The sequence below is a fragment of the Salmo salar genome, chromosome 16 (genome assembly GCF_965601325.2).
Source record: "Salmo salar chromosome 16, fSalSal1, whole genome shotgun sequence".
Lineage (NCBI taxonomy): Eukaryota > Metazoa > Chordata > Actinopteri > Salmoniformes > Salmonidae > Salmo > Salmo salar.
Genome location: NC_138306.1, coordinates 16,370,814 through 16,398,454, shown reverse-complemented (window position 1 = coordinate 16,398,454; position 27,641 = coordinate 16,370,814). Strand labels below are relative to the sequence as shown.

The following is a 27,641-nucleotide window of genomic DNA, read 5'->3' as shown; positions in this document are numbered from 1 at the left end:
AGGATAAAAAAAAGCAGAATTTAAAAAGTATGAAAAAAAGGGCTCAGTCAAAAGGCAGCAAGCACAGCTCTACCTCCTTGTGGGGATTTATGGTGACAACTCTGGGCTTTTATTTGCTTTTCCCTCCCCAATTTCCCCCCAGAAATGGCTATTTCCCTGGGAGACCCCCTTTTCACTGGGCTAACGAAAGTAGCAGATGTTGCTATGCTACTGAGTTCCCAATAGGGAACACTGCAGCATGGAAACTACCTGCCAGAGGTCACTACTATACTGGGCACTGGGCAGTACACATACACTCTGAGAGCAGCCAGCCTGACCGGCATACCAAGCGTGGGTTCACAGCTCAGTTAATGAAAACACTGTGCTTCTCTGGGCCAAAGTTTGTGCGAGCTGGAGGAACTTATTGTTGGTAATTGCTGACGGGACACTTCGCTCTTGGTCAGCAAGACGCAGATGTAATTATTCTTCTGCTCTGCACCCTGGTTTCACAGTTTGTCCTAGCACCTGGTGTACCTAGTTTTAATTGGAGCTCCTGAACCTCAAGTTCTCTCTTATCAATGTCAAAGAGGCTAATTCAGGTTTACAGTGAGGGAAAAAAGTATTTGATCCCCTGCTGATTTTGTACGTTTGCCCACTGACAAAGAAATGATCAGTCTATAATTTTAATGGTAGGTTTATTTGAACAGTGAGAGACAGAATAACAACTGAAAAATCCAGAAAAACGCATGTCAAAAATGTTATAAATTGATTTGCATTTTAATGAGAGAAATAAGTATTTGACCCCTCTGCAAAACATGACTTAGTACTTGGTGGCAAAACCCTTGTTGGCAATCACAAAGGTCAGACGTTTCTTGTAGTTGGCCACCAGGTTTGCACACATCTCAGGAGGGATTTTGGCTAGGCCACTCCAGGACCTTAATGTGCTTCTTCTTGAGCCACTCCTTTGTTGCCTTGGCCGTGTGTTTTGGGTCATTGTCATGCAGGAATACCCATCCACGACCCAATTTCAATGCCCTGGCTGAGGGAAGGAGGTTCTCACCCAAGATTTGACGGTACATGGCCCCGTCCATCGTCCCTTTGATGCGGTGAAGTTGTGCTGTCCCCTTAGCAGAAAAACACCCCCAAAGCATCATGTTTCCACCTCCATGTTTGACGGTGGGGATGGTGTTCTTGGGGTCATAGACAGCATTCCTCCTCCTCCAAACATGGCGAGTTGAGTTGATGCCAAAGAGCTCCATTTTGGTCTCATCTGACCACAACACTTTCACCCAGTTGTCCTCTGAATCATTCAGATGTTCATTGGCAAACTTCAGACGGGCATGTATATGTGCTTTCTTGAGCAGGGGGACCTTGCGGGCGCTGCAGTATTTCAGTCCTTCATGGCGTAGTGTGTTACCAGTAGTTTTCTTGGTGATTATGGTCCCAGCTGCCTTGAGATCATTGACAAGATCCTCCCGTGTAGTTCTGGGCTGATTCCTCACCGTTCTCTTGATCATTGCAACTCCACAAGGTGAGATCTTGCATGGAGCCCCAGGCCGAGAGAGATTGACAGTTCTTTTGTTTCTTCCATTTGCGAATAATCGCACCAACTGTTGTCACCTTCTCACCAAGCTGCTTGGCGATGGTCTTGTAGCCCATTCCAGCCTTGTGTAGGTCTACAATCTTGTCCCTGACATCCTTGGAAAGCTCTTTGGTCTTGGCCATGGTGGAGAGTTTGGAATCTGATTGATTGATTGCTTCTGTGGACAGGTGTCTTTTATACAGGTAACAAACTGAGATTAGGAGCACTCCCTTTAAGAGTGTGCTCCTAATCTCAGCTCGTTACCTGTATAAAAGACACCTGGGAGCCAGAAATCTTTCTGATTGAGAGGGGGTCAAATACTTATTTCCCTCATTAAAATGCAAATCAATTTATAACATATTTGACATGCGTTTTTCTGGATTTTTTTGTTATTCTGTCTCTCATTGTTCAAATAAACCTAACATTAAAATTATAGACTGACCATTTCTTTGTCAGTGGGCAAACGTACAAAATCAGCAGGGGATCAAATACTTTTTCCCCCCCTAACTGTAGATCTGACATGAATTAAGACTGGAGAGGAAGCCTTGATGCTTGAGACTCCAAAGATTCCCCAAATGTAACTTATTACATGTAACCTTTATGAACGTCCTATTATGGGGCTTTGCTGGTTGAATGCATTGAGTGCATTCCAGAAATTGCTTCTGCTGCCATTTGGTGCATTTAGGACCCCGCCGGGGCTTCCTAGTGTGTTTCCATGTGTGCCTACTGTCCTCTTGGGGCAGTATTAATTACTACACCACTAAGACAGGGCCGGGGCTTCCTAGTGTGTTTCCATGTGTGCCTACTGTCCTCTTGGGGCAGTATTAATAACTACACCACTGAGACAGGGCCGGGGCTTCCTAGTGTGTTTCCATGTGTGCCTACTGTCCTCTTGGGGCAGTATTAATTACTACACCACTGAGACAGGGCCGGGGCTTCCTAGTGTGTTTCCATGTGTGCCTACTGTCCTCTTGGGGCAGTATTAATTACTACACCACTGAGACAGGGCCGGGGCTTCCTAGTGTGTTTCCATGTGTGCCTACTGTCCTCTTGGGGCAGTATTAATTACTACACCACTGAGACAGGGCCGGGGCTTCCTAGTGTGTTTCTATGTGTGCCTACTGTCCTCTTGGGGCAGTATTAATTACTACACCACTAAGACAGGGCCGGGGCTTCCTAGTGTGTTTCTATGTGTGCCTACTGTCCTCTTGGGGCAGTATTAATTACAACACCACTGAGACAGGGCCGGGGCTTCCTAGTGTGTTTCTATGTGTGCCTACTGTCCTCTTGGGGCAGTATTAACTACTACACCACTGAGACAGGGCCGGGGCTTCCTAGTGTGTTTCTATGTGTGCCTACTGTCCTCTTGGGGCAGTATTAATTACTATCACCACTAGACGCCGGGCAGTTTTTCTATGGGGCTGGAACAGAACAGAACACTTTCCTGGTGCACATAGTTGCCTGGGGGTTAGGCCTTGGCCCTGTGATGCTGAGCAAATTGGGAAAACTCACAGACGACTATAGGAGTAAGGGGGTCTTTCCTGTTGCCACTGAACCCAGGGCCTTGGAGACAGCCAGAAAAGAAGCAGGCCCCATACCAGCAGCAAGCCACCCTCTCTGGGTAGCCTCTAATTTAGCCCCGGGAGTGTACTTTTTGGTAGGCCCATTAAGAGCCTTTGTGTGTAAACTACCCAAAATACCCAAAATGGTTTTCCCTCCTAATAGAGAGGGTATAAAATGTCTTAAAGCTGTAGGGGAATCAAATCAGGAAGGTATTTTCCACCACATAATAACATAATGAATCATAAAACACAGGAGGATCCCTAAACCTGACCAGATTAAAAAACAATAAATCTGATCCCATTGGGCACAGACGTCAGTTCAACGCGTAGTTGTTTAAATAACGTGAACTTAACGTGAAATCAACCCAAAAATTCACCATGTCATTGGATTTAGGTTAAAAGTTAGGTCAAATTCAAAAATGTAAAATTCCCTTACATTGATTTTCCAATGTTGATTCAATGTCATCACATTTTTTATTTGGGGGGGTTGAAATGATGTGAAAACAACGTTGATTAAACCTGTTTTCGTCAAGTGGGATTTCATGGTTTCCGTATTTGGGGAAGCCCAGTGGTATTTTGCTCATGGAGGATGTTGAATAATTTGAAAATTTGATTCATGTCTTCATTATTTTTCAAAGAAAGGGAAAGGGGAGGATACCTAGTGAGTTGTACAACTGAAATGTGTCTTCTGCATTTAACCCAACCCCTCAATCAGAGAGGTGCTGCCATAATTGACATCCACGTCTTCAGCGCCCAGGAACAGTGGGATAACTGCCTTACTCAGGGGCAGAAAGACAGATTTTTACCTTGTCAGCTCAGGGATTTGATCCAGCAACCTTTCGGTTACTGGCCCAATGCTCTAACCACTAGGTTATCTGCCGCCATGACCTAGATACTGAAATCCCTTGAAAACTTACACAACTAACAAATTCTTCACAATTATTCAAGTTTGATGGGGTACACACTAACAAATTCTTCACAATTATTCAAGTTTGATGGGGTACACACTAACAAATTCTTCACAATTATTAGGGTACACATAAATAGGCCATCACAAGACTGGAAGAAAGTAAGTAATTTAACCCTTTACACTTGTGGGAATTGGCCTATATGGACAGGGGTTGTTACGTTCCCCAGTTTCTGTGTTGTTGTGGGTTTGTATGTGTGTGTATTTCAGGAAATGGCTTCCTGGAATCCTAAAGCAGCTGATTGGTCGGCCCCATCGCTGATTGGAGCTCTGGCCCCTCCCTCTCGTCAGGGGAAACAGCTGTCTCTTCAATTACCAACTCCTTCTCCAGCTTGATAAAAGCCAGTGTTCCTTTGTCAGAAAGGAGCTTCTTTTTTATGTCCTGTGTTGATTGTTGTGGCGGTCAGTAAAAGTTTTGTGGATATTATTTTGTAGCCGCTCCTTCTGAGGTATGTGTGCCAATATGACTTAGTGTTTTTGGTTATTGAAATTGTTCACTAAATATTAGTAATTATTCTGTTTCATTTGTTCCCAGGGGAGGGAAGGGGAAGGCACCTTGGGAGTGTTTAGGCAAGAGGCCCGCGGGCATACATAACCCGTAGTACTTAATCTGTGTATGCACGCTAGGTAAGACCTGGGTGGCCCACCCCCTGTATTTTGGTTAATGCGCCAGGTGGTGCTTAAGGTTAGATAAGAAGTGGGAAGGCAGGTAAGGTAGGAGAGGGGACTCTTAACTTTTACTTTCTTTGCTTTGGTTCTATCCAGACCCTTTTTTCCCCACTTTACCGTGTTTAGGAATAATAAATTCCCTGTGAACAGTATTTTTCTCTGCCTCTGTCGTCCTTCCCTGCACCTACGATCACATACTTTTTCACTCCACGGGGAGTTGAGATGTAGCTGGGTGTTGCGTTCCCTCCAAGAGGTGTAATTGAAATGTTTCTTACAAAAGAAAAGCATATGCATGGTAGCAATTCAAAGGGAACAGTTTGGAGATTATGGGAAAATTATCAGACCAAAGGTGAGGACAACAGTTCACCTGACACGACTGAATCCAAACATTACACTTGATTTTATGTGCAATTTACATTCTGTACTTTTTGACGCATTTGTTGATGACATTTGAAAATACACTGGATACATTCAGTAACCTGATAAGAATGTTCCTGGAAAATGTGGGGTAGGTGCAACATAAGGCAACAAAAATGACATACCTCTGCAAAGTAATTTCAATGCATCAAAGAGTCTTCAACTATAAGGTGTTTAATTATTTATTTTTTTATCTCTCCTAGCTGTGCCGTTGAGGAAATAGATTAAGCACACTTGTAGTTATTTTGGTTGGATCACAACCCTGCATCCCACCATCACACAATTAGTCGTTTAGACAGTCCAAAAACGGTCCATGATAAAACGCAATCTGGTTCAGGTTGGCGTCAGAGAAACAGGTCATAATTTTGGTGTGTGTGGAAAGTAGCAACAGCCATAACATTTTTTTTAATATTTCAAAACAATTCTAATAAACGCAACAGTTGGACAATGGTTGACTATACTCCAAACATTTTAAATCCATCTGGTATTGACTGACAAATAATGAACGGAGTTCAGGGATTTTGGTGTGAATTCTGGAATTCAATTTATTGTACTTTTTTTCTCCCTTCTTATTCATAGAATGCACTTATATACATTTTCCTAATGAAATCAGGAATTTTTTAAAGCTGAAATAAATGCTGCTTAATTTGCATAAATACTGTAGACTGGGTATATTTGCATATTTGACTGAATTAACATAAATGGGTAAAAGAGGGCTGCAACCACCAACAACCTGCTCTGTCTCAGCCTACCTGCACTCACCTGCTCTGTCTCAGCCTACCTGCACTCACCTGCTCTGTCTCAGCCTACCTGCACTCACCTGCGCTGTCTAGACTGCCTCATTAATTACTGTTGTCACGTTCTGTTGTATAATTCAACAAGTGTGTCAATAGCAGGATACCCTCGGATTAAAAATCAACATGCTTGGCTCTCGATTACACCTAGCTACACATACTTTACATTGTTTGCAATATCAACTAAAATCAAATGCATTTAAGAAGCCCTTTTTACATCAGATGTCACAAAGTGCTGTACAGAAACCTAGCCTAAACAGCAAGCAATGCAGATGTAGAAGCACGGTGGCTAGGACAAACTCTCTAGAAAGGCAGGAACCTAGGAAGAAACCTAGAGAGGAACCAGGCTCTGAGGGGTGGCTTGTTCTCTTCTGGCTGAGCTGGGTAGAGATTATAACAGTACATAGGCCAGACATATCACTATAATACAAGTGTTCATTTTCCAAAGTTGTTTTCATTTCAGGTCATCTAATTTGTAAACATTTCAACTGTATTAAATGATTACTTCACACAAAGTGAACACCCATCAAAATAAAGTAATTTTCTTATCTTTCATGTGAGGAGTGTTGAGACCATGTGTTAAATGTGTTCTTATAGATTCAACAGAAAGACAATGTATTCCACTGAGCCCATTTCAGCCATTACCGGTGTGTTTGACAGGTCCTTACAAACACTTCTGTGGTCGTAATGTTAATGGGAGAAAACAACAGGCACAAGCAAGAGCATGAAAGAGTTGCAGGAGTAAAATGAAAGCCATCAATCCAGCGTAATTTAAGTGACAAGTGGATTTTGGGCCCTTCAAACACAGGAAATCGATGGCAGAAAAAGACAGATCCTCAGGTGTGCAGGGCATGTGTGTTGCTATAGAAAGGAGCCATAACTGCATTCAGGTGCGTGTGCCGCAGCAAATTTTCTTCACAATAGACAAACATAGGCTCATTCTGTTCAGAACAACCCAGGGTATGATGTCATGTCATCTTGTAACTGTTCATCAAACAGTGATCATAAATGTTGACACTGTATAGGGCATCGGTTTTACGCTATGCACTTGGACTCGCAGGTGTTCTGCTTGCTTGTATGACGTCAAAGCGGTATTAATAATAATCCTCAACGTCTCATCTTTCTAAGTCCTCTTAACTTACAGCATTTCCCTTACTCAGACAACAAAAAATTTGCAAAAGTTATCAAATTAGCGGGAGGCACCTTCTTTTTGCTCGAGGTGCCCAAGTTCAGAACAGCTGTCAGTCAAAACCCATACAGCGCTGTGAAGCGCAGAGCCTGAGCTCTGACGTCATGTATAGCGTGTTACTGTACAGCCACTGAGCTCTGACGTCATGTATAGCATGTTACTGTACAGACACTGAGCTCTGACGTCATGTATAACATGTTACTGTACAGACACTGAGCTCTGACGTCATGTATAACATGTTACTGTACAGACACTGAGCTCTGACGTCATGTATAACATGTTACTGTACAGCCACTGAGCTCTGACGTCATGTATAGCATGTTACTGTACAGCCACTGAGCTCTGACGTCATGTATAGCGTGTTACTGTACAGACACTGAGCTCTGACGTCATGTATAGCGTGTTACTGTACAGCCACTGAGCTCTGACGTCAGGTATAGCATGTTACTGTACAGCCACTGAGCTCTGACGTCATGTATAGTAAGTTACTGTACAGCCACTGAGCTCTGACGTCATGTATAGCATGTTACTGTACAGCCACTGAGCTCTGACGTCATGTATAGTAAGTTACTGTACAGCCACTGAGCTCTGACGTCATGTATAGCATGTTACTGTACAGCCACTGAGCTCTGACGTCATGTATAGCATGTTACTGTACAGCCACTGAGCTCTGACGTCATGTATAGCATGTTACTGTACAGCCACTGAGCTCTGACGTCATGTATAACGTGTTACTGTACAGCCACTGAGCTCTGACGTCATGTATAGCCACTGCGTTCCAATTAATGCCACTTATCAGTGCACAAATCTGCAATTTTCAACACGTATATATTGGTATGGGTGTAACGGGATACAAGGCGATGTCATGTCTTACCGGCTTAGATGTGGTGGAGGCAAACAGAACAGAAGCAGTGGGACCCCTGGTTGTAATGGGACAGCCTGTCAAACAAAAGAGAAAAAACGGGCTGAACTACAAGCTGACGCTTTTGATGAAATACAACATGGATGGGGACATTTTCCAGTACAAACCATATACAGAGACAGCTACTGTAAAGAACAGGCACACAGCGGTGAAGGGTTCTTTGTGGGTAGTTGTTTTGTAGAAGCCAGAATGGAGTCCAATGTGAAGGTAGGCTGTGTATTTTGTGAATGAGAGAGATTGCAGCAGAGAGGGGCCATGAAAGGACTGGGAGACCCCAGTAAACAACAGTAATACGCCTGAAACACACACAACTCAAGGTAAACATCAACTGCTCCTCTGCCTGTGCGTGTGTATGTGTATGTGTATGTGTATGTGTGTGTGTATGTGTGTGTGTGTGTGTGTGTGTGTGTGTGTGTGTGTGTGTGTGTGTGTGTGTGTGTGTGTGTGATTGTATGTTCACCTTTAACAAAACACCTCTAAATGCAGATGGTAATTGTTACCATGTTATGCAACCACAAACACATGGAAATAATGCAGTGGGAAGCAGTGCAAGAAGCAATGCATGTGTGATGGCCATTGTATCCCTTTTAGGGGTGAATTTAGTCCTTGAAGATAAGTCAGAACAGACACTACATTTACTGTGCATGTCATAGTAGTTAGCACAGCCAACCGTAGTCTATTTTGGTTCTTTGGACATACGGTAGTTTTCCCATGATCAAACGGACCAAATGTCTTATGGGTGTATTTCAACAGTCAAGATGCTATTCTAGACTTGATAAGTCATCTATCAAGCAGAGATGTTGCGATTGCACAAACTACATACTTATGTGCCAAATATGTCCGACCTGAGGCCAGAATGAGTCAGTGAGTGTCTAAGTGGGAAGAGTGCAGGTTGACATTGAGTGGACTGAGAACCTCCAGTCCAATCCGTGAGCTCATGTTGCATTTGGCCCTGCAGTTCAGAGTCTGAGCGGCATCTTTCTCCGTTCTGCTGCTCAGCCTCTCTCTCGCTCCCTCTCTTTCTTGTGGGCCATTTCTCTAAAAAGCTGTTATGTATTCCCATGCCTGCTGCTGCCCCCCCCCCCCCCAACCGCAGCTCACGCTGCACTCATTCAATTACAAAGCAGACTACAGTCAGGACCTGGGTGCTCTGCTTCCAGCCCCAGTCCTCCAGTCCCACTCAGTTCCCATTGGCGAGTGGAGGGCGCAGGAGGGAATAAAGAGAAACAATAACTGAGGACGTGGCATTTTTAATAGAGCAATTCTTCTTATTTTTTTCTATTTAAAACCCGAACGTAAAGTCAACATGTCATTAGTTTTTGTTTTTGTTGTGGCTCCCAAACCATAAGCCTGTGGAACATAACTTAAAGATGGCAATGAACTGGCAACTGGTATTTTTCTTTCTTCCTTAAAATGAATCCCCCCTGATCCAAGTGTTTCCTTCATTCCGGGAAACCAGACTTCACACTCCAATGCTTTTGTTTTCCTGTTTTCCTGTGAAACCTTAAAGAGACAGTTCACTTTTTGGAAGTTTTAGCTCATTTACGACCTTCCCAGAGTGGTTTCCTCCAAACCGTTTTTAAACGGGTTCGCTGGTTCTTTAGCAATGTCCAGAATCTCCTGGCTAGTATTTTATCATCCTTGGAAAATGGTACAAAAGCTTAACTTAAAAACTGTCAATTTAATGCGCCAATCTACAAGCACTGGGATATAGATAGAAACTCACTTCTTTGAGCGATAATACCATCTTTGATGTTCGATCTCGAGGATTATCAAAGGAGAAGAGATCTTACACGACACTCAAAGAATATCAGGTGTGCCGACAAAGAAAAGGAACAAATCCCCTCAAGGCATTTTCTTTCCATTTTCTGACCTTTACACCGTTTCGTAAAGTATTCAACAGATGACAACGTTTAAACACTGCACACTTGGATGTATTAATAACGACTCTGAAAGGTTTTTACACTACATCTGATTTCATTTAGCAGACTGAGCTGGTCTTTATTTTTTTTATTTTTTTAGGGGTGGATCAGCTTAATATTGCGGAAAGATTGTTGCTTCCATCAATGTAATTATCTGCATCATTTCCAATCCCCCTTATATTTTTGGGGTAAATATATATATCCATACACGCATGCATACATATACACATATATACATACACATACCTATATAGACATACATACAGTATCTCACAAAAGTGAGCACACACCCCTGCAAATACCCGAGTACATCTCCCCACGTGACAACAACAAAGAAACGACACTCCGCCACAATGCAAAGTAGCGAGCGCACAGCCCGCACAACAGTGCAAATTTGCTGTCCCCCCAAAACAACACAACACACAGCCATCAATGTCCAAACCGCCGGCAACAAAAGCGAGCACACCCCCAAGCGAAAACGCCCAAACCGGGCCCAATTAGCCATTTTCCCTCACCGGTGTCATGTGACTCGTTAGTGTTACAAGGTCTCAGGTGTGAATGGGGAGCAGGTGTGTTAAATTTGGTGTCATCGCTCTCACACTCCCTCATACTGACTGGTCACTGGAAGTTCAACATGGCAAAGAACTCTCTGAGGATCTGAAAAAAATAATTGTTGCTCTACATAAAGATGGCCTGGGCTATAAGAAGATTGCCAAGACCCTGAAACTGAGCTGCAGCACGGTGGCCTAGACCATACAGCGGTTTAACAGGACAGGTTCCACTCAGAACAGGCCTCGCCATGGTCGACCAAAGAAGTTGAGTGCACGTGCTCAGCGTCATATCCAGAGGTTGTCTTTGGGAAATAGACGTATGAGTGCTGCCAGCATTGCTGCAGAGGTCGAAGGGGTGGGGGGGTCAGCCTGTCAGTGCTCAGACCATATGCCGCACACTGCATCAAACTGGTCTGCATGGCTGTCGTCCCAGAAGGAAGCCTCTTCTAAAGATGATGCACAAGAAAGCCCGCAAACAGTTTGCTGAAGACGAGCAGACTAAGGACATGGATTACTGGAACCATGTCCTGTGGTCTGATGAGACCAAGATAAACTTATTTGGTTCAGATGGTGTCAAGCGTGTGTGGCGGCAACCAGGTGAGGAGTACAAAGACAAGTGTGTCTTGCCTACAGTCAAGCATGGTGGTGGGAGTGTCATGGTCTGGGGCTGCATGAGTGCTGCCGGCACTGGAGAGCTACAGTTCATTGAGGGAACCATGAATGCCAACATGTACTGTGACATACTGAAGCAGAGCATGATCCCCTCCCTTCGGAGACTGGGCCGCAGGGCAGTATTCCAACATGATAACGACCCCAAACACACCTCCAAGACGACCACTGCCTTGCTAAAGAAGCTGAGGGTAAAGGTGATGGACTGGCCAAGCATGTCTCCAGACCTAAACCCTATTGAGCATCTGTGGGGCATCCTCAAACGGAAGGTGGAGGAGTGCAAGGTCTCTAACATCCACCAGCTCCGTGACGTCGTCTTGGAGGAGTGGAAGAGGACTCCAGTGGCAACCTGTGAAGCTCTGGGGAACATGCCCAAGAGGGTTAAGGCAGTGCTGGAAAATGATGGTGGCCACACTTTGGGCCCAACTTGGACACCTTCACCCAACTTGGACACCTTCACCCAGGGGTGCAGCCACCCCCGCCACCAGCGGCCCAGACATCAATGGCCGCGAGCCGTGCCACCCCGAGGGGACAGCAAATCCACACCACCACACAAGCCGCACACCCACCACCCCACACCGCCGCAAAGCGCCACCCCCTCAGTGCCGCCACATGAAAAGACACACTCAAATATCCACAAAAATGTGAGGGGTGTACTCACTTCTGTGAGACACTGTACTTTTTAAATGAATGTACCTTTATTATTATTCCCCGCAAACCCTACCACCGATCGCCCAATTGGAGTAAACTAATAAACACTTCGGCTTTTACCTTCAATTTATTCATCTTATACACATTTTACAGACAGTCTATTTTACAATAGTTCTTTGTTGTTTGTTTTTAGTCCTTCCTCTATTTCTGATGTCCATCCAGTTTGATTTCTATTTGTAACTGCTATTTCACAAACGTTCTGAACCTATATACATTTTACATACACCGTATGTTTTACATTGTTTATCTTGTTATTAGTCCCACCCTTCAGCTCCATTCAACCCCTCCCATCTATCTCTCAACATCATCCATTTTGGATTTCTATTTGCCATATATTTTTCAACTGTGCTGTGATGCTTCACAAAATAATTGAACATTTATATTCTCATAGCTTCTACAGATTGTAAATTAAAAATAAACATTTTTGCTAAAATAATTATTATATTATTGATTGATTGATTGACTATGGCTTTTCAAATCACCCAGTATTGCTATCTGCAGCGTTAGTTCTAGGCAAATGTTGCAATTCTTCAGCCATTCCTGGACCTGTGACCAAAAACGAGCTACATATGGACAATACCAAAATAAATGATCTAATGACTCTGCCTCCTCACAGCAGAATCTGCAGAGCTGGGAAGATTGTATCCCCCATATATATAACATCCTATTAGTTGCAAGAATTTTGTATAGTCATTTAAATTGAAAAATTCTATGTTTTGAATCCGGTGTTGTTTTGCGTATCAATTCATAAACCATGTGCCATGGAATGGGTACATCGAAAATCTCTTCCCAACTATTTTGCAATTTATATGGCACAGCTGTCAGTTTTTTGGTCCTTAAATGAAATTGGAATATGTTTTATTTATCACACTTTTCTTTAACCATTTATGTTCTTTAATGCAGGGCTGACATACAAGTTCCTTACTTTTTCCCCCTTCTACTTGCCTTTTCCATTTTTGTGGTAATGCTGCAATTAATTGGTTGTAATTTTGGGTAGAGCAGACATTTCCATATGTCTGTGTTAGCTGCATGTGTGACATCACTCCACCAGTCCTATTTATAATATCATTCACTAAAATTATACCTTTTTTAAGCATTTCTTCGAAAAATACAGTTTTTTTTAGCAATTACTATATTTGAATTTAACCACAATATTTGTTGTATTATTTGTTCTGTCTTTTCAGGTGGATTAAACTGAAATTGCAACCAACTTTCTAAGGCTTGTTTAAAAAGTAAAGATATTTTGGAGATTATTTCCTTTTCAAACAACCGAAAGTGGGCAGGTGTAATCTGAATAAAGGGAAAAAGGTCCTTCTTGAACATAGGATGAGACATTCGTACCAATTTATTAGAAAACCAGTTTGGATTTAAGTATAACTTTGGTATGACTGATGCCTTTAGTGAGAGGTCTAATGCTTTAATATTTAATAATTTCTGCCCTCCGAATTCATAGTCGTTATATAAATAGGCCCTTTTTGTCACAGGCGTCGTAAGGAGTGGACCAAAATGCAGCGGGTAAAGTGCTCATCTTCTTATTTATTGAAGGAAAAACACTTAAACAAAACAAACAACGAAAACAGTCCAATAAGGTGCACAGACTTATACTGGAAACAACCACCCACAAACACAAGTGAAAACGAACACACTTAAATATGGCCTCCAATTAGAGGCAACAACAACCAGCTGCCTCTAATTGGAGGTCATTGAAAAACACAACATAGAAATATAAAACTAGAATAAACATAGAAATAGAAAATATATAACATAAATCAAAAACCCCGAAACACACAAAACAAACACCCCCTGCCACGCCCTGACCAAACTACAATAACAAATAACCCCTTTTACTGGTCAGGACGTGACAGTACCGCCCTCCCCCCAAAGGTGCAGACCCCGAATGCACCTCAAAACAAAAACCCCACAAAAAATAACCCCAAACTTAAAGGGAGGGAAGGGAGGGTGGCCACTGTCAACGACGGCTCCCGTGCTACACCCCCCCCCCCAATCCTCCAACTACGGAGGTGGCTCTGGCTCCGGGCTTAGTCCCCATTCTAACCTGCCCACCCCCGCTAAAGGCTCAGGCCTGTAGACCACTGATGAAGGCTCTGGGCTGAGGTGCGTCGCTGGAGACCTCGGGCTGAGGTGCGTCGCTGGAGACCTCGGGCTGAGGTGCGTCGCTGGAGACCTCGGGCTGAGGTGCGTCGCTGGAGACCTCGGGCTGAGGTGCGTCGCTGGAGACCTCGGGCTGAGGTGCGTCTCTGCAGGCTCCGGACTGTGGGCCGTCTCTGCAGGCTCCGGACTGTGGGCCGTCTCTGCAGGCTCCGGACCGTGGGCCGTCTCTGCAGGCTCCGGACTGTGGGCCGTCCCTGCCGGTTCCGGACTGTGGGCCGTCCCTGCCGGTTCCGGACTGTGGGCCGTCCCTGCCGGTTCCGGACTGTGGGCCGTCCCTGCCGGTTCCGGACTGTGGGCCGTCTCTGCCGGTTCCGGACTGTGGGCCGTCTCTGTCGGTTCCGGACTGTAGGACGTCGCTGGAAGCACTGGACGGGGAGCGGGTAAAGTGCTCATCTTCTTATTTATTAAAGGAAAAACACTTAAACAAAGCAAACAACGAAAACAGTCCAATAAGGTGCACAGACTTATGCTGGAAACAACCACCCACAAACACGAGTGAAAACGAACACACTTAAATATGGCCTCCAATTGGAGACAACGACAACCAGCTGCCTCTAATTGGAGGTCATTGAAAAACACAACATATAAATAGAAAACTAGAATAAACATAGAAATAGAAAATATAGAACATAAATCAAAAACCCCGAAACACACAAAACAAACACCCCCTGCCACGCCCTGACCAAACTACAATAACAAATAACCCCTTTTACTGGACAGGACATGACACTTTTAATTTTATCTGGCTTGCCGTTCATATAATTTAAAAGCAGGTTACTAGGTGTAGGCAAAACCATAAGCAAATAGGTAAACTGTGATATGACTAAAGAGTTAATCAGGGTGTTTTTTCCATAAATAGACAGGTATTTTCCTTTCCATGGTAGCAAGATCTTATCTATTTTTGCTAACTTTCTATAAAAATGTATTGGAGTGAGACTGAACTAGTCTTTGTCAAAACCTGTTATAATTACTCCATCTGTACATTCATACAGCCTACACACACTAAGGATGAACACCAGTGGTGGCCTGGTAAAAGGAAACAAATGTGCTTCATATTTTACATAAAACATTCAGGGGTTTAAGATTAAACAATCAGGAAGGGAGACTGATGAAGTTGCAATGATTCTATACAGTAAATCCAATGAGAGCCATCCCCTCCGTGGCACAGCAATCAGGCCTACATTTGTTTGACCTCAATCAGACCCACAGTGAGAGGGAGTGCGGCCTCCCATCCTTTCTCTTTTCACTAAAGAGGCCTGCGAGCGGGCCTTAGCGATGGGGATCTTTTTGTCAGCGAGTAAGGGCCCTTCCTGTGGTGTTTGGTGCAGTGTGGTCCAGCGAGGGAGATGCCTCAAGTTGTTTAACGCTGTAATTATATTCAGAGAACGCTGGAGCCGGGTCAGTCACGCAGTGTGGCCGGTCATTCACCCCTCTGAGGAGACAGCCTTCATGGGCTCCAAGTTCCAACAGGAAAACAGAATTTAAAAAGATAAACGTCACATACACTGAACAAAAATATAAACGCAACACGCATCAATTTCTCAGATTTTACTGAGTTACATTTCATATAAGGAAATCAGTAAATTTAAATAAATTCCTTAGGCCCTAATCTATGGATTTCACACGACTGGGAATACAGATATGCATCTGTTGGTCACAGATACCTTAAAAGAAAGGTAGGGGTGTGGATCAGAAAACCAGTCAGTACCATTTGTCTCATGCGGCGCAACACATCTCCTTCACATAGTTGATCAGGCTGTTGATTGTGGCCTGTGGAATGTTGTCCCACTCGATCCAGAGCATCACAAACAAGCGTCCCAAAGCCGATATTGTTGGGGTTTTTAACAAGCATTTCATATCTGCTGGTTCAGTTTTTGATAATGGTGGGTCCCAGGCCTCTAATGTAAGCTCTGTTACAGTAAACTATAATATAGGCCCTCATGTGAACCATTTGAACTTTGAGCCTGTTTTTTTATGCTGAGGTCTATAAAGCACTAAAGAAATTGCAGTCATCATTCACTGTATTATACACTAGAAAAGTAACATAAAAGTGGATTTGGAGACTTACAGATGGCAAACACTTTAAAACAGAGAGGCCCACTCAGAGCTTATGGCAACGGACACTTTTGGACAATCCCCAAGGCATATCTTGCAATGATGAAATCACTACAAGGCCTTTATACATTGCTGTGATCGTGTCAGAGGCGGAACGCATACCTACGTGTGTTTAATGGAGAATAATCCATTCAAATGACCCATCAAAGAATAAATCAAAGCCTTTTCATCTATTAAGCTACTAGCTAAAACACTTCGCATACAATGCCTTTACAATACCTACAGTATGTCCCTGTCTTCGTATAGCCCAGTTCAGTCATCCCACGGGTCTGTCTATAACTTAACAGAGAGCGACAGACAGTGTGGACAGGATGGGGGGCAGCGAGGGGTGCATAGCAGGAGAATAATCAGGCTGAGACAACAGGCTGAGAGGTCCAGAGGGCTGTCTCTGACTGGTGGGGTATGGCTAGTTAGGCTAGTTATGGTGACCAGGAAACAAAGCAGCTGCTGAACAGACATGTCTGTCACTGTGGAAGCTCACTCTGCATTCCACTGGCTGGTCGGTCACATTCTCACACTTCACTTCCACTAGGGCTTCCACTAGATGCAGTCAAAAAGTCTGAACTTTTTACTCAACCGCGTGCACACACACGCACAGCGCACACACACGCGCAGCGCACACTGCGTAATTAGACCATCTGTGCATTAACAGTGCAGAATATTTCAGATAGTATTGGGCCATTTATCACAAAATGGGACACAAGTTACATAATCTGGAAGAAAGTTTTCCTCTCTGACCAAAACTTTTAACAAGCCTATGATTTCATCTATCACATTACAAAACATAAAAACATAAATTACCAAAATAACTCTAATGGGAAAAAGTTTCCATGCAAGTGAAACGAGATACATAAAAATAAACTGTTCAAATTAAACAGATACTTTCCAAGGAATTACATCAATAAACAGTTGTAGTAACACACTTTTGCTATTATTGGTTGTACAGAATTCCCTGTTCGGTGATGTGGAGTTGGGCAGAGGGCATTTGTGGAAAGTGTGCCCTCTACTCAACTTTATGGTCACGAAAGGACGGAGTGCACTTGTGGCAGGTGTACACTCAATATATTTATATGGCCAGGTATTTATACCTTATACCTTCACCCAGACAGAGTTGAGTGGTTGAGCACACCAACAACTCTCACAACAACCAGTATTCATCATTGAATGTGAGTACAAACAGCTTTTACTGCATAGAAGAGGACTAAGAAGAGGACTTCCTCACCTCTGTTTTGTTTGTGTGGGATTTTGGACGCTAATGGCCGTCACATGCTAATGGACAAGCCAAGCAGCCATTTATCTGTTTTTCTTTGATACATGTAGCTGGTAACCAATACATGTTCATTGTTTATGCACCTTTTGTGCAGTTGCCTTTGTGATGAAATTATTGCCTGCTATTGCCTTGCTACCTTACAAGCTTTATTGCTTGTTTGCCACGTGCTATGCTATGTACAGTTGAAGTCGGACGTTTACAAACACCTTAGCCAAATACATTTAAACTCAGTTTTCACAATTCCTGACATTTAATCCTAGTAAAAATGCCCTGTCTTAGGTCAGTTAAGATCACCACTTTATTTTAAGAACGTGAAATGTCAGAATAATAGTAGAGAGAATGATTTATTTCAGCTTTTATTTATTTCATCACATTTCTAGTGGGTCAGAAGTTTACATACACTCAATTAGTATTTGGTAGCATTGTCTTTAAATTGTTTAACTTCGGTCAAACGTTTCAGGTAGCCTACCACAAGCTTCCCAACATTAAGTTGGGTGAATTCTGGCCCATTTCTCCTGACAGAGCTGGTGTAACGGAGTCAGGTTTGTAGGCCTCCTTGCTCGCACATGCTTTTTTAGTTATGCCAACACATTTTATATAGGATTGGGGTCAGGGATTTGATGGCCACTTCATTACCTTGACTTTGTTATCCTTAAGCCATTTTGCCACAACTTTGGACATATGCTTGGGGTCATGGTCCATTTGGAAGACCCATTTGCGACCAAGCTTTAACTTCCTGACTGATGTCTTGAAATGATGCTTCAAAATATCCACAGAATTTCCCATCCTCATGATGCCATCTATTTTGTGAAGTGCACCAGTCCCTCCTGCAGCAAAGCACCCACACAACATGATGCTGCCACCCGCGTGCTTCACGGTTGGGATGGTGTTCTTCGGCTTGCAAGCATCCCCCTTTTTCTTCCAAACATAACGGTGGTCATTATGGCCAAACAGTTCTATTTTTGCTTCATCAGACCAGAGGACATTTCTCCAAAAAAGTACGATCTTTGTCCCCATGTGCAGTTGCAAACCGTAGTCTGGCTTTTTTATGGCGGTTTTGGAGCAGTGGCTTCTTCCTTGCTGAGCAGGCTTTCAGGTTATGTCGATATCGGACTCGGTTTACTGTGGATACAGATACTTCTGTACCTGTTTCCTCCAGCATCTTCACAAGGTCATTTGAATTTTTACTAGGATTAAATGTCAGGAATTGTGGAAAACTGAGTTGAAATGTATTTGGCTAAAGTGTATGTGTCATGGCTGTCTGAAGGAGCGGACCAAAATGCAGCGTGTTCGTAGTTCCACATATTTATTAAAAGTGAAACTGAATGCAATACACTTAAATACACAAAAACAACAAACCGTGACGCAGAGAGGAAAACACTACTCAAAAGATAACCCACAAACAATGAGAAAAACCCCTACTTAAATATGATCTCTAATCAGAGGCAATGAGGATCAGCTGCCTCCAATTAGAGATCAACCCCAAACAATCCCAACATAGAAATATAAAACATAGAACAACCCAAAACACCCCCTGTCATGCCCTGCCCTACTCTACTATAGAAAATGACATCTTACTAGGGTCAGGACGTGACAGTACCCCCCCCCAAAGCTGCAGACTCCGAATGCGAGAAAAAAAAAACACAAAACAAAAAGGGAGAGTAGGGTGGGTGACTAATGTCTATGGCGGCGGCTCTGGTTCCGGGCGTAGTACCCCCACCACCCGCTGATCCCCCCCGCTTCTGTATGTCCGGAGGAACCAGACCATGGATCATCGCCGGAGGCTTTGGACCGACAACTGCCGCTGAAGACACCGGGCTGCGGACCGCCGTTGAAGGCTCCGGGCTGCGGACCGCAGCTGGAGGTTCGATGCGTGGGACTGGCATAGGTGGCGCCAGACTGGTAACACGCACCTCAGGTCGAGTGCGGGGAGCAGGCACGGGACGTACTGGGCTATGGAGGCGCACTGGAGGGAGAGTGCGAGGAGCAGGAATCGGTCTCACGGGACTGAGGCCGAGTGCTCACAGCAGGCAATAGCTGTACTGGGTTATGGATACGTACTGGAGACTTGGTGCTGGGTGGCTCCAGACTGGTAACACGCACCTCAGGACTTGTGCAGGGAGCAGAGACAGGACACTCCGGACTGGGTATGCGCACTGGAGGTCTGGTGCGTGGAACTGGCTTAGGTGGCGCCAGACTGGTAACACGCACCTCAAGACGAGTGAAAGGAGCAGGAACAGGACGTACCGGGCTATGTAGGCGAACTTGGGACCTGGCATGCTGAGCAGGCCTACTCCTTCCGGGTTCAATGACCATCGTCGCCCTACACTGGCGAGGAGCTTGCACCGACCGCACCAGGCTGTGAGTGCGTATGGGCGATATAGTGCGCACCACACCGTAACTCATTGCTCGCTCCTCCGTACGCCCCGCCGTGCTCTTTCAGCCAGTACTTCCCTTCGGAATCTCGCATCGAGCTCCGCGCTTGACTCCTGTACTGACTTCTGTCTGTTTCACGGCTCTCTCCGATAGGCACGGGAAGTTTGATCAGGGCTCCCCCCTGATGTTGACAAACTCCCCTTATGCCCCCCCACATTTTGGGGGGGGGGATTATAGGTGGATATAGCGCTTCGTAGTAACGTCGCTCCCTCTTGACTTCCTCTAGTTCCTCATTCGGGCGATGATACTCCCCAGCCTGGCTCCAGGGTCCTTTACCGTCTAATATTTCCTCCCAAGTCCACAACTCCAAGTACTTCTCCTCACGCCGCTTGGTCCTTTTATGGTGGGTTATTCTGTCACGGCTGTCTGAAGGAGCGGACCAAAATGCAGCGTGTTCGTAGTTCCACATATTTATTAAAAGTGAAACTGAATGTGTAACTGACGTGAAATGGCTAGTTAGTTAGCGGTGGTGCGCGCTAATAGCATTTCAATCAGTGACGTCACTCGCTCTGAGACTTGAAGTAGGGTTTCCCCTTGCGTTGCAAGGGCCGCGGCTTTTGTGGCACGATGGGTAACGATGCTTCGTGGGGTGTCAGTTGTTGATGTGTGCAAGGGTCCCTGGTTCGAGCCCGGGTTGGGGCGAAGAGAGGGACGGAACCTACACTGTTACATTGGTGCCGTGTCCCGGATCATTGGTTGCTGCGGAAAAGGAGGAGGTCAAAGGGGGGGTGAGTGTAACCAATGCGAAATGGCTAGTTAGTTAGCGGTGGTGCGCGCTAATAGCATTTCAATCAGTGACGTCACTCGCTCTGAGACTTGAAGTAGGGTTTCCCCTTGCGTTGCAAGGGCCGCGGCTTTTGTGGCGCGATGGGTAACGATGCTTCGTGGGGTGTCAGTTGTTGATGTGTGCAAGGGTCCCTGGTTCGAGCCCGGGTTGGGGCGAAGAGAGGGACGGAACCTACACTGTTACAAATGCAATACACTTAAATACTTGAATATACAAAAACAACAAACCGTGACGCAGAGAGGGTAAACACACTACTCAAAAGATAATAACCCACAAACAACAATGAGAAAAACCCCTACTTAAATATGATCTCTAATCAGAGGCAATGAGGATCAGCTGCCTCCAATTAGAGATCAACCCAAACAATCCCAACATAGAAATAGAAAACTAGAACTTAAACATAGAACAACCCAAAACACCCCCGTCACGCCCTGCCCTACTCTACTATAGAAAATGACATCTTACTAAGGTCAGGATGTGACAGTATGTAAACTTCCGACTTCAACTGTATGTTTGGTTTAGATTTGGAAAGACCAGACGGTACTCAGTGGGTGAGAGGGCTGGTTACAGTAAATGTAAAGAGAAGGTGCTCATGGGTTTTTGATGTGCTCCTATAAACTTCACATGTTAGAGCTCATGGGGCTTTTTACATGGAAATGCCTGTATTATGCACCTGCTACTCTTGCCATCTTCCCTCACAGCCCTAATCAGTGTTCCTCTTGCATATTCTGAGAGCTCCTATCCTCCTCTGCAGCAGAAGCAGCAATGTGCTAACAGTCCAATAGTCTTGTCCCAGTCCAGAGAGTGAATGATGGGACCCTCTCCTGACAGGCACAGATTTTCCGAGCTACACACTCATGCACACACACACACTGACATAATCTCTCCCCACAGCCCGCAGTACCCAATTCCAGCTGCTTTCCCTGCACACTGGCAACTAAAAGGCAGAGCTGAATGCCAAAGCTTTTCCATCGCTGCTAATAAAAATCATTTTGATTCCTGATGTTCTTGGACATGCATAAGAGAGCTTCTGAAAAGTTTTACACTGAGTAGATGTGACTTCATATGGAGTTAGGCTCCACAGAATGAAAGGCTGTTGAGTTCACAGTTTAGCTGCTGGGTCAATCACAAAGGCATCAACAAAGACAAGGTAATGTAAGAAACACACATGCAAAGATACAACTTTGTTGACGTGCCCAACCTATGTCTATGATTCACATTGGTCCTATCCCCTAGGCAAGGTGCATTTAAATATAATTAAATTGACACTTTTCGAAGCTAAAGAGAAGTGAGGATGTTGGACGATGCCAATAGGCATAGTCAATTAAATACCTCTTTACGTTGACAGATCTCAGAACCAAGGAACTCATGTCTGTTCATTCTCTTGTTTCTGGATTTTATACTTCCTCATTTCTGATTTCTTTCTCTTTTTATTACCCCTTTTTCTCTCCAATTTTCGTGATATACAAATTGGGAGCTACAGTCTTGCTCCATCGCTACAACTCCCCTACGGACTCGGGAGAGGCGAAGGTCGAGAGCCGCGCGTCCTCTGAAAGACGACCCTGCCAAGCCGCACTGCTTCTTTATACACTGCTCGCTTAACCCGGAAGCCAGCTACACCAATGTGTCGGAGGAAACACCGACCGTGTCAGCGTGCATACACCCGGCCCGCCACAGGAGTTGCTAGAGCGCAATGGGACAAGGACATCCCGGCCGGCTGGGCCAATTGGACGCCGCCTCATGGGTCTCTCGGCCGTGGCCGGCTGCGAATAATTACCAATTTCTAAATTGCCATTTCAGAATAGGTACTGTATTATAATTCAGCTCAGTTGATTTGAGTAAGACTCAGTAAACCTATTCTTAGTTCAATCACCCATGTGGCAGTGAATCAGGAAGTGTCAAATACCAGCTAACTCATGCATGAACCACAGGCCTCAATCAGATTTCACATCAGAGCTGGATTATGACGCTACCAAAAAACCAGACTGAGCCTCATAGAAACTTCATTACCTTTGGATCCTATATTGGCTCCCATAGTGCAATAACAGTACATCAATCATGAGATGATTCATATCTTCAGTGCATCATCAGAAAGTCCTTTCATTGTTATTGATTTGATATAAATAATTTATTGCAAAATCCCTTGACATTCCACATCTGAAAGTGACCTGATAAAGAACAAAATGATGATAAGTCGTCTTTGAGGTTATATCACTTGGAACACTGATTTTGGATCAACATCAGTTCTGAAAATTGCTTTCGGGCAATTCCACAGTAACAGAATGAGAATGAGATTTTTCACTTTTTAAATGTATGCCAAACAAAAAACAATGGCCAATGATTGCATTCTGTTACCGTGGAATGGCCCTTTCAAAAATATATATATATATATTCTCCCATATTCGTCTCACACACTGAAGATAAACCGTCTCCACATGAATTGCTTCTCAGTTATTCAAGTTATTAATATCCCCCTACAAATAACAGAGACTTCCTGAAAAAGAGCCAGTGCCCATAATTGGCATGGAGGTCTCAGCGAGGCTGAAGGGCACCTTAAAATAAAAGGTGTACTTTTATGTGTACCAATATAGCCACAAAGAAATGACAATGTGCATACCCTAATTAGCATCCAGAATTACTGTATATGTGTGTCTAGCAGTGAAACAGTATCTCCTAATCAGTAGCTAACCATTCCAATGCAGTGACACTATGGCCATTTACTAGGTTGTACGTGTTATTTAGCTAGCAAACTAAAATTGTGATAGCATGTTGTACCACTTGGTCTTGCCTCATGCCATGTGTCAATGAGTTGACTGAGCCTGTCTGTGAGAGTTCCCACATGTCTGTTGGAAAAGCCAGCACAGTCAGACCCAGTCCCACAGCTGCACTGAGGATAGGCTAAAGTATGCCCTGTGTCCATGTCTGTCCTGTGGTCACATCTGCACATGGTACATCATTCTCAACCACAGTCTCTAAAAGAAGAACAATGCTCATGGAAATGCCTCTGCGAAAGATCTCATGGATTCTGAATTATTCTCACAGTTTGGGGCAGAAACCACTGGCATCCTCTGGACTGTGTTTTCCAGTGGTCTCCTTCAGGGAAGGAGAGAGAGGCCAATACTTGGTCATGGTTTTAAATGGGATCAAACCCTTCAACCCCAAACTTCATCTAGTGCCCCAGACAATGGGTGTATTCAGATACTTTCCTGGTGTCCCATTTAGGTCCAGAGTTGGCTACGCAGCATGCGTGGGGTCAACCCCATTTCCATGTTAAGTGGGGACCCCTCAAAATGTGTGACTGCGTTGCATTAAACAACCGTGAAGCAGCACCGAACAGCTCCAACTGCTGCCCCCAGATGGTGCATTCAGAGGCGGACAAAGAGAGAGCGAGGGAAGGGTCTATGGATTTCTGCGATAGTCCGAAATGTCTTTATCAATGTAATGTTTCTCTGCGTATTGCCATGGCGTTGTTATTTTTATTTTAGCCAACCATCTGCCTGCTTGTTTGAGTGATAATAATGCAATGCGCTGGTTTGCGCAGTGGCAAGGACTTATAACGCTTCAGTGGAGAACCAAATTCTGGACAACAATATGCAGAAAGCTCCAGACATTCATAGGCCACCATCTTGTCCCATTGCTTTCCATGAAAAAAAAAAAACGGAATAACTCCTCAAAAAAGCTAACAATCTGATTGCAGGATTTATATGCATTTATGTGAGAAACGCTGACGGTCGTTTCCTTCCTGTGAACAGTCAGAAATCCATTAAATGTAGCTAGCTTGAAGGGAATATTTGACTTTGTTTAGTTGCATGTGTAAGCACAAAATAAGGTTAATAAATCACTCTACCGTCTTTGCCCTGTCTAAGCCAGAGACTGTTTAGTGACAAAAACATGGGGTTAAATACATGTAAAAAAAATAAAATAATAATAATGTTTCCTGATCTTTCTTACTGTATATCTCTCAGATATAGGACAGACACTTCAGAACCAATTTTTCTTCACATTTTTTGGGCGTTCTGTTGTTCCATGAAGTGAATCTGTTATTCAATGCGTTTGTATGGGTTAATAGCAGTAAGGACAAATAAACATGTTCATCAAATATTTGTTTTACATATTTTTCTGATACTTCAAGGGGTCTTAAAATTCAAATAGCAAAATGATCCTTGGTATGACCTTCTTAAAACAATTCCATATAGCTTAGTAGAAGCCCCCCCCAACCCCCTCGACCGGCTTAGACAGGGCTTAGACTCTTATGGGTTAAGGTCCACATCGAAATGGCCATTGCAATGTATTTGAAGAAACCTTTACTATTCTACCTTTTCAAAGAGTGACTCAAATGCTAATTTCGCTAAATGCTTTAGTCTGTCAGCAGCACCCTTAGTACCACACGGCCCCTCTGGTGGTTACCACTGCAAGCTAAGCAGGGTCGGGCCAGCTTTGGATGAGAGATGGTCAGGACTGCTGCTGCAGGTGGTTTTGGAGGGCCACTCTTCTATCTGGATAAACAGTAGATACCACTGCTGGAGTGCAGTGATGGGGAAACTGTGTTATGAGGGATGCAAACAGAGCAAGCTCACAGTTAAATAGTTCAATCTGTCACGCAATCGTCTTCTTGTCATTTAATTAGTCTAACTGGAATTAATCCTTTCTTCTCAAGACAGATTTCCTAGTCTTTATAATGTTATTAGTGAGGGAGAAGATAAATAAACGCTTACAATTGCAACATGAAAAGAACCAAATAGCTTATTTGCATGCAAATGATGTGTCGGTTTAGGAAAACATGAATAGTTTAACTGAAATATCTGAGGAGAACATGGCTTAATGGTTCATTTATGAAATCAACACAAATCCTGGGTGTCCCGGCAGCCCAGTGAACTCTACTTCCTGCGTGTGAGGTCACTCACACGATAGAGCAGGGAGGAAGTGCTAGGTCAGGAATAAGTAGCCTCACTCTGTTTTTTTCTAAGATAAACACAGCGACACACAAAATATATTAGAGCTCGGAATAACACTGAAAGCAATAGACGTGCACACACAAAAACACATGCGCGCACGCATACACTCACACGCGCGCATAACATAACAGGAACATGGAACAAGAGGATTCGCATACCAAATCGGATGTTTGAGAGGAGTGTGTTATTGATACTCCCTGGTGAAACCACTGGGAAGGACATTCAGTACATCTATTTAAGGCTCATACAAGGCCAACTATTTAAGGAAAAGCTAGGGGGCAAATCAGACGGACATCCACTTAATACACCAAGAAAAGCACCGACATGACTGCATCTTTAGAGCATCATAATCAGTGTGTCCATTCGCTTCCTATTGTGAACGTCAGTGAACCAGTAATATGATTTCAGCTGTTGTTTAACTTGCAATAATGCAATACAGGAGAACCAGAGTGAGATTGAAAGGCAAATGACCCATCACTAGCCACTCAACTAATGTTGGGGCAAACAGCAGGGGAAATAAGAAGCTTGGCTGTTGCTTCCAGATGCACTAATGACTGTACTAAAACGATGTCGAATATAGTTTACGGCAGAGAGGGCAGACCAGTCCATCTGGGCTCGTAACATAAAAACATAAAGTCAAAACCAATGAGGATTTTGCAAATCCAGGTGGCAGTGTGGATTTGTGTTGTGGTAGGTGCTAAGAGGAGTTACACAAGTAGAGAAGTGGAGAAAGAGAGAGAGAGCGAGGAGGTCCATGTTTACCAACATGTTTAATTGCCACAGTGTGGTAGCCAAGCCAAGAAGCCCAACCTTTCTTCTAGCTCACAAAGGTGCTTTTGATTATCGGCCTGGCGGAAGCTTGAGGGAGAGATGGCTGTGCCTTGTCAATGAGCTTCCCTTGTCTACCATTAGTCACACTGGGGACAACTCTCTGAGGTCCTTCACTTATATTAGCTACTACTTCACACTGGACAGGAGTGTTATGGTTTGACATCCCTGGTAGGCCTGCTAAAAGCATTAGCTAGGGCAGTAGTATTTATTTAAGAAACTCAGTCTGGCTTTAAACTTACTCTTCAAAGTTGTAATAGTAGAAACTGGGCAGTGCATCATTTCCTCCTGTCATGTTAGTCGTTGCATACCTTAGAGAGCTATTTATAACTTGTCCGAAATGTCCAGATCAACTAGGTTAGGTTTTGTTGCCCATAGATATTGTTGTAATTTTTTAGTCACTGAAATATCACATGAATACACATTAGACATGGCAAAATTGCAAGAAAATAAGCTTTAAACCTGCAAAATTCTCTCCACCAACAAGAAGGGTGTAAACAGTTTGTGTCATGAACAGTGCTTTGTGCCCATAGAACTAGGGAGATGGGGGCTGAGTGAAAAGGTTTGGGAACCACTGAGTAAGGCTACTAATTAACACTGGACAGAAATCAGACTCTGTGGCTCAGAGACAAGGTTACATATTGTCATAGGATATTTCCTAGAAGTAGGTGTATTTACTATATTATTACCAAAGATATTTATAACTAACTCAAGATAGTTCATCTGTCACGTTCTGACCAGTAAAGGGGTCATTTGTTATTGTAGTTTGGTCAGGACGTGGCAGGGGGGTATTTGTTTTATGTGGTTCGGGGTGTGTGTTTATGTAGAGGGGTGTTTGGTTTGAGTATTCCGGGGGTTTTGGGTTATGTTCTATGTGTTGTTTCTAGGTTCTATCTATGTTGTGTATTTCTTTCTGTTGGCCTGGTATGGCTCTCAATCAGGAACAGCTGTACATCGTTGTTGCTGATTGAGAGTCATACTTAGGTAGCCTGTTTTCACCTGTCCCTTTGTGGGAAGTTGTATTCGTGCACTGCTATGTTTAGCCTGCAGAACTGTTAGCTGTCGTTCATTTTTTCGTTTTGTTGTTTTTGTGTGGTGTTCGAAATAAAATAAATATGAGCATTCACGTACCCGCTGCATTTTG

At 44.0% G+C, this 27,641-nt stretch overlaps 2 protein-coding genes across 2 annotated transcripts in view; one reads left to right on the top strand and one right to left on the bottom strand.

The window, feature by feature from the left end:
- Positions 1-27,641, bottom strand: part of tspan9a (tetraspanin 9a) — a 287,169-nt gene that overhangs the window by 242,748 nt on the left and 16,780 nt on the right. The window contains exon 2 of the mRNA XM_014147922.3: positions 8,034-8,098. The gene's annotated coding sequence lies outside the window, so the exon portion shown is untranslated. The remainder of the gene's footprint in view (positions 1-8,033; positions 8,099-27,641) is intronic.
- Positions 11,623-27,641, top strand: part of LOC145861176 (uncharacterized) — a 29,593-nt gene continuing 13,574 nt past the window's right edge. The window contains exon 1 of the mRNA XM_082963245.1: positions 11,623-11,867. Within this exon, the coding sequence (XP_082819371.1) occupies positions 11,623-11,867 (245 nt within the window). The remainder of the gene's footprint in view (positions 11,868-27,641) is intronic.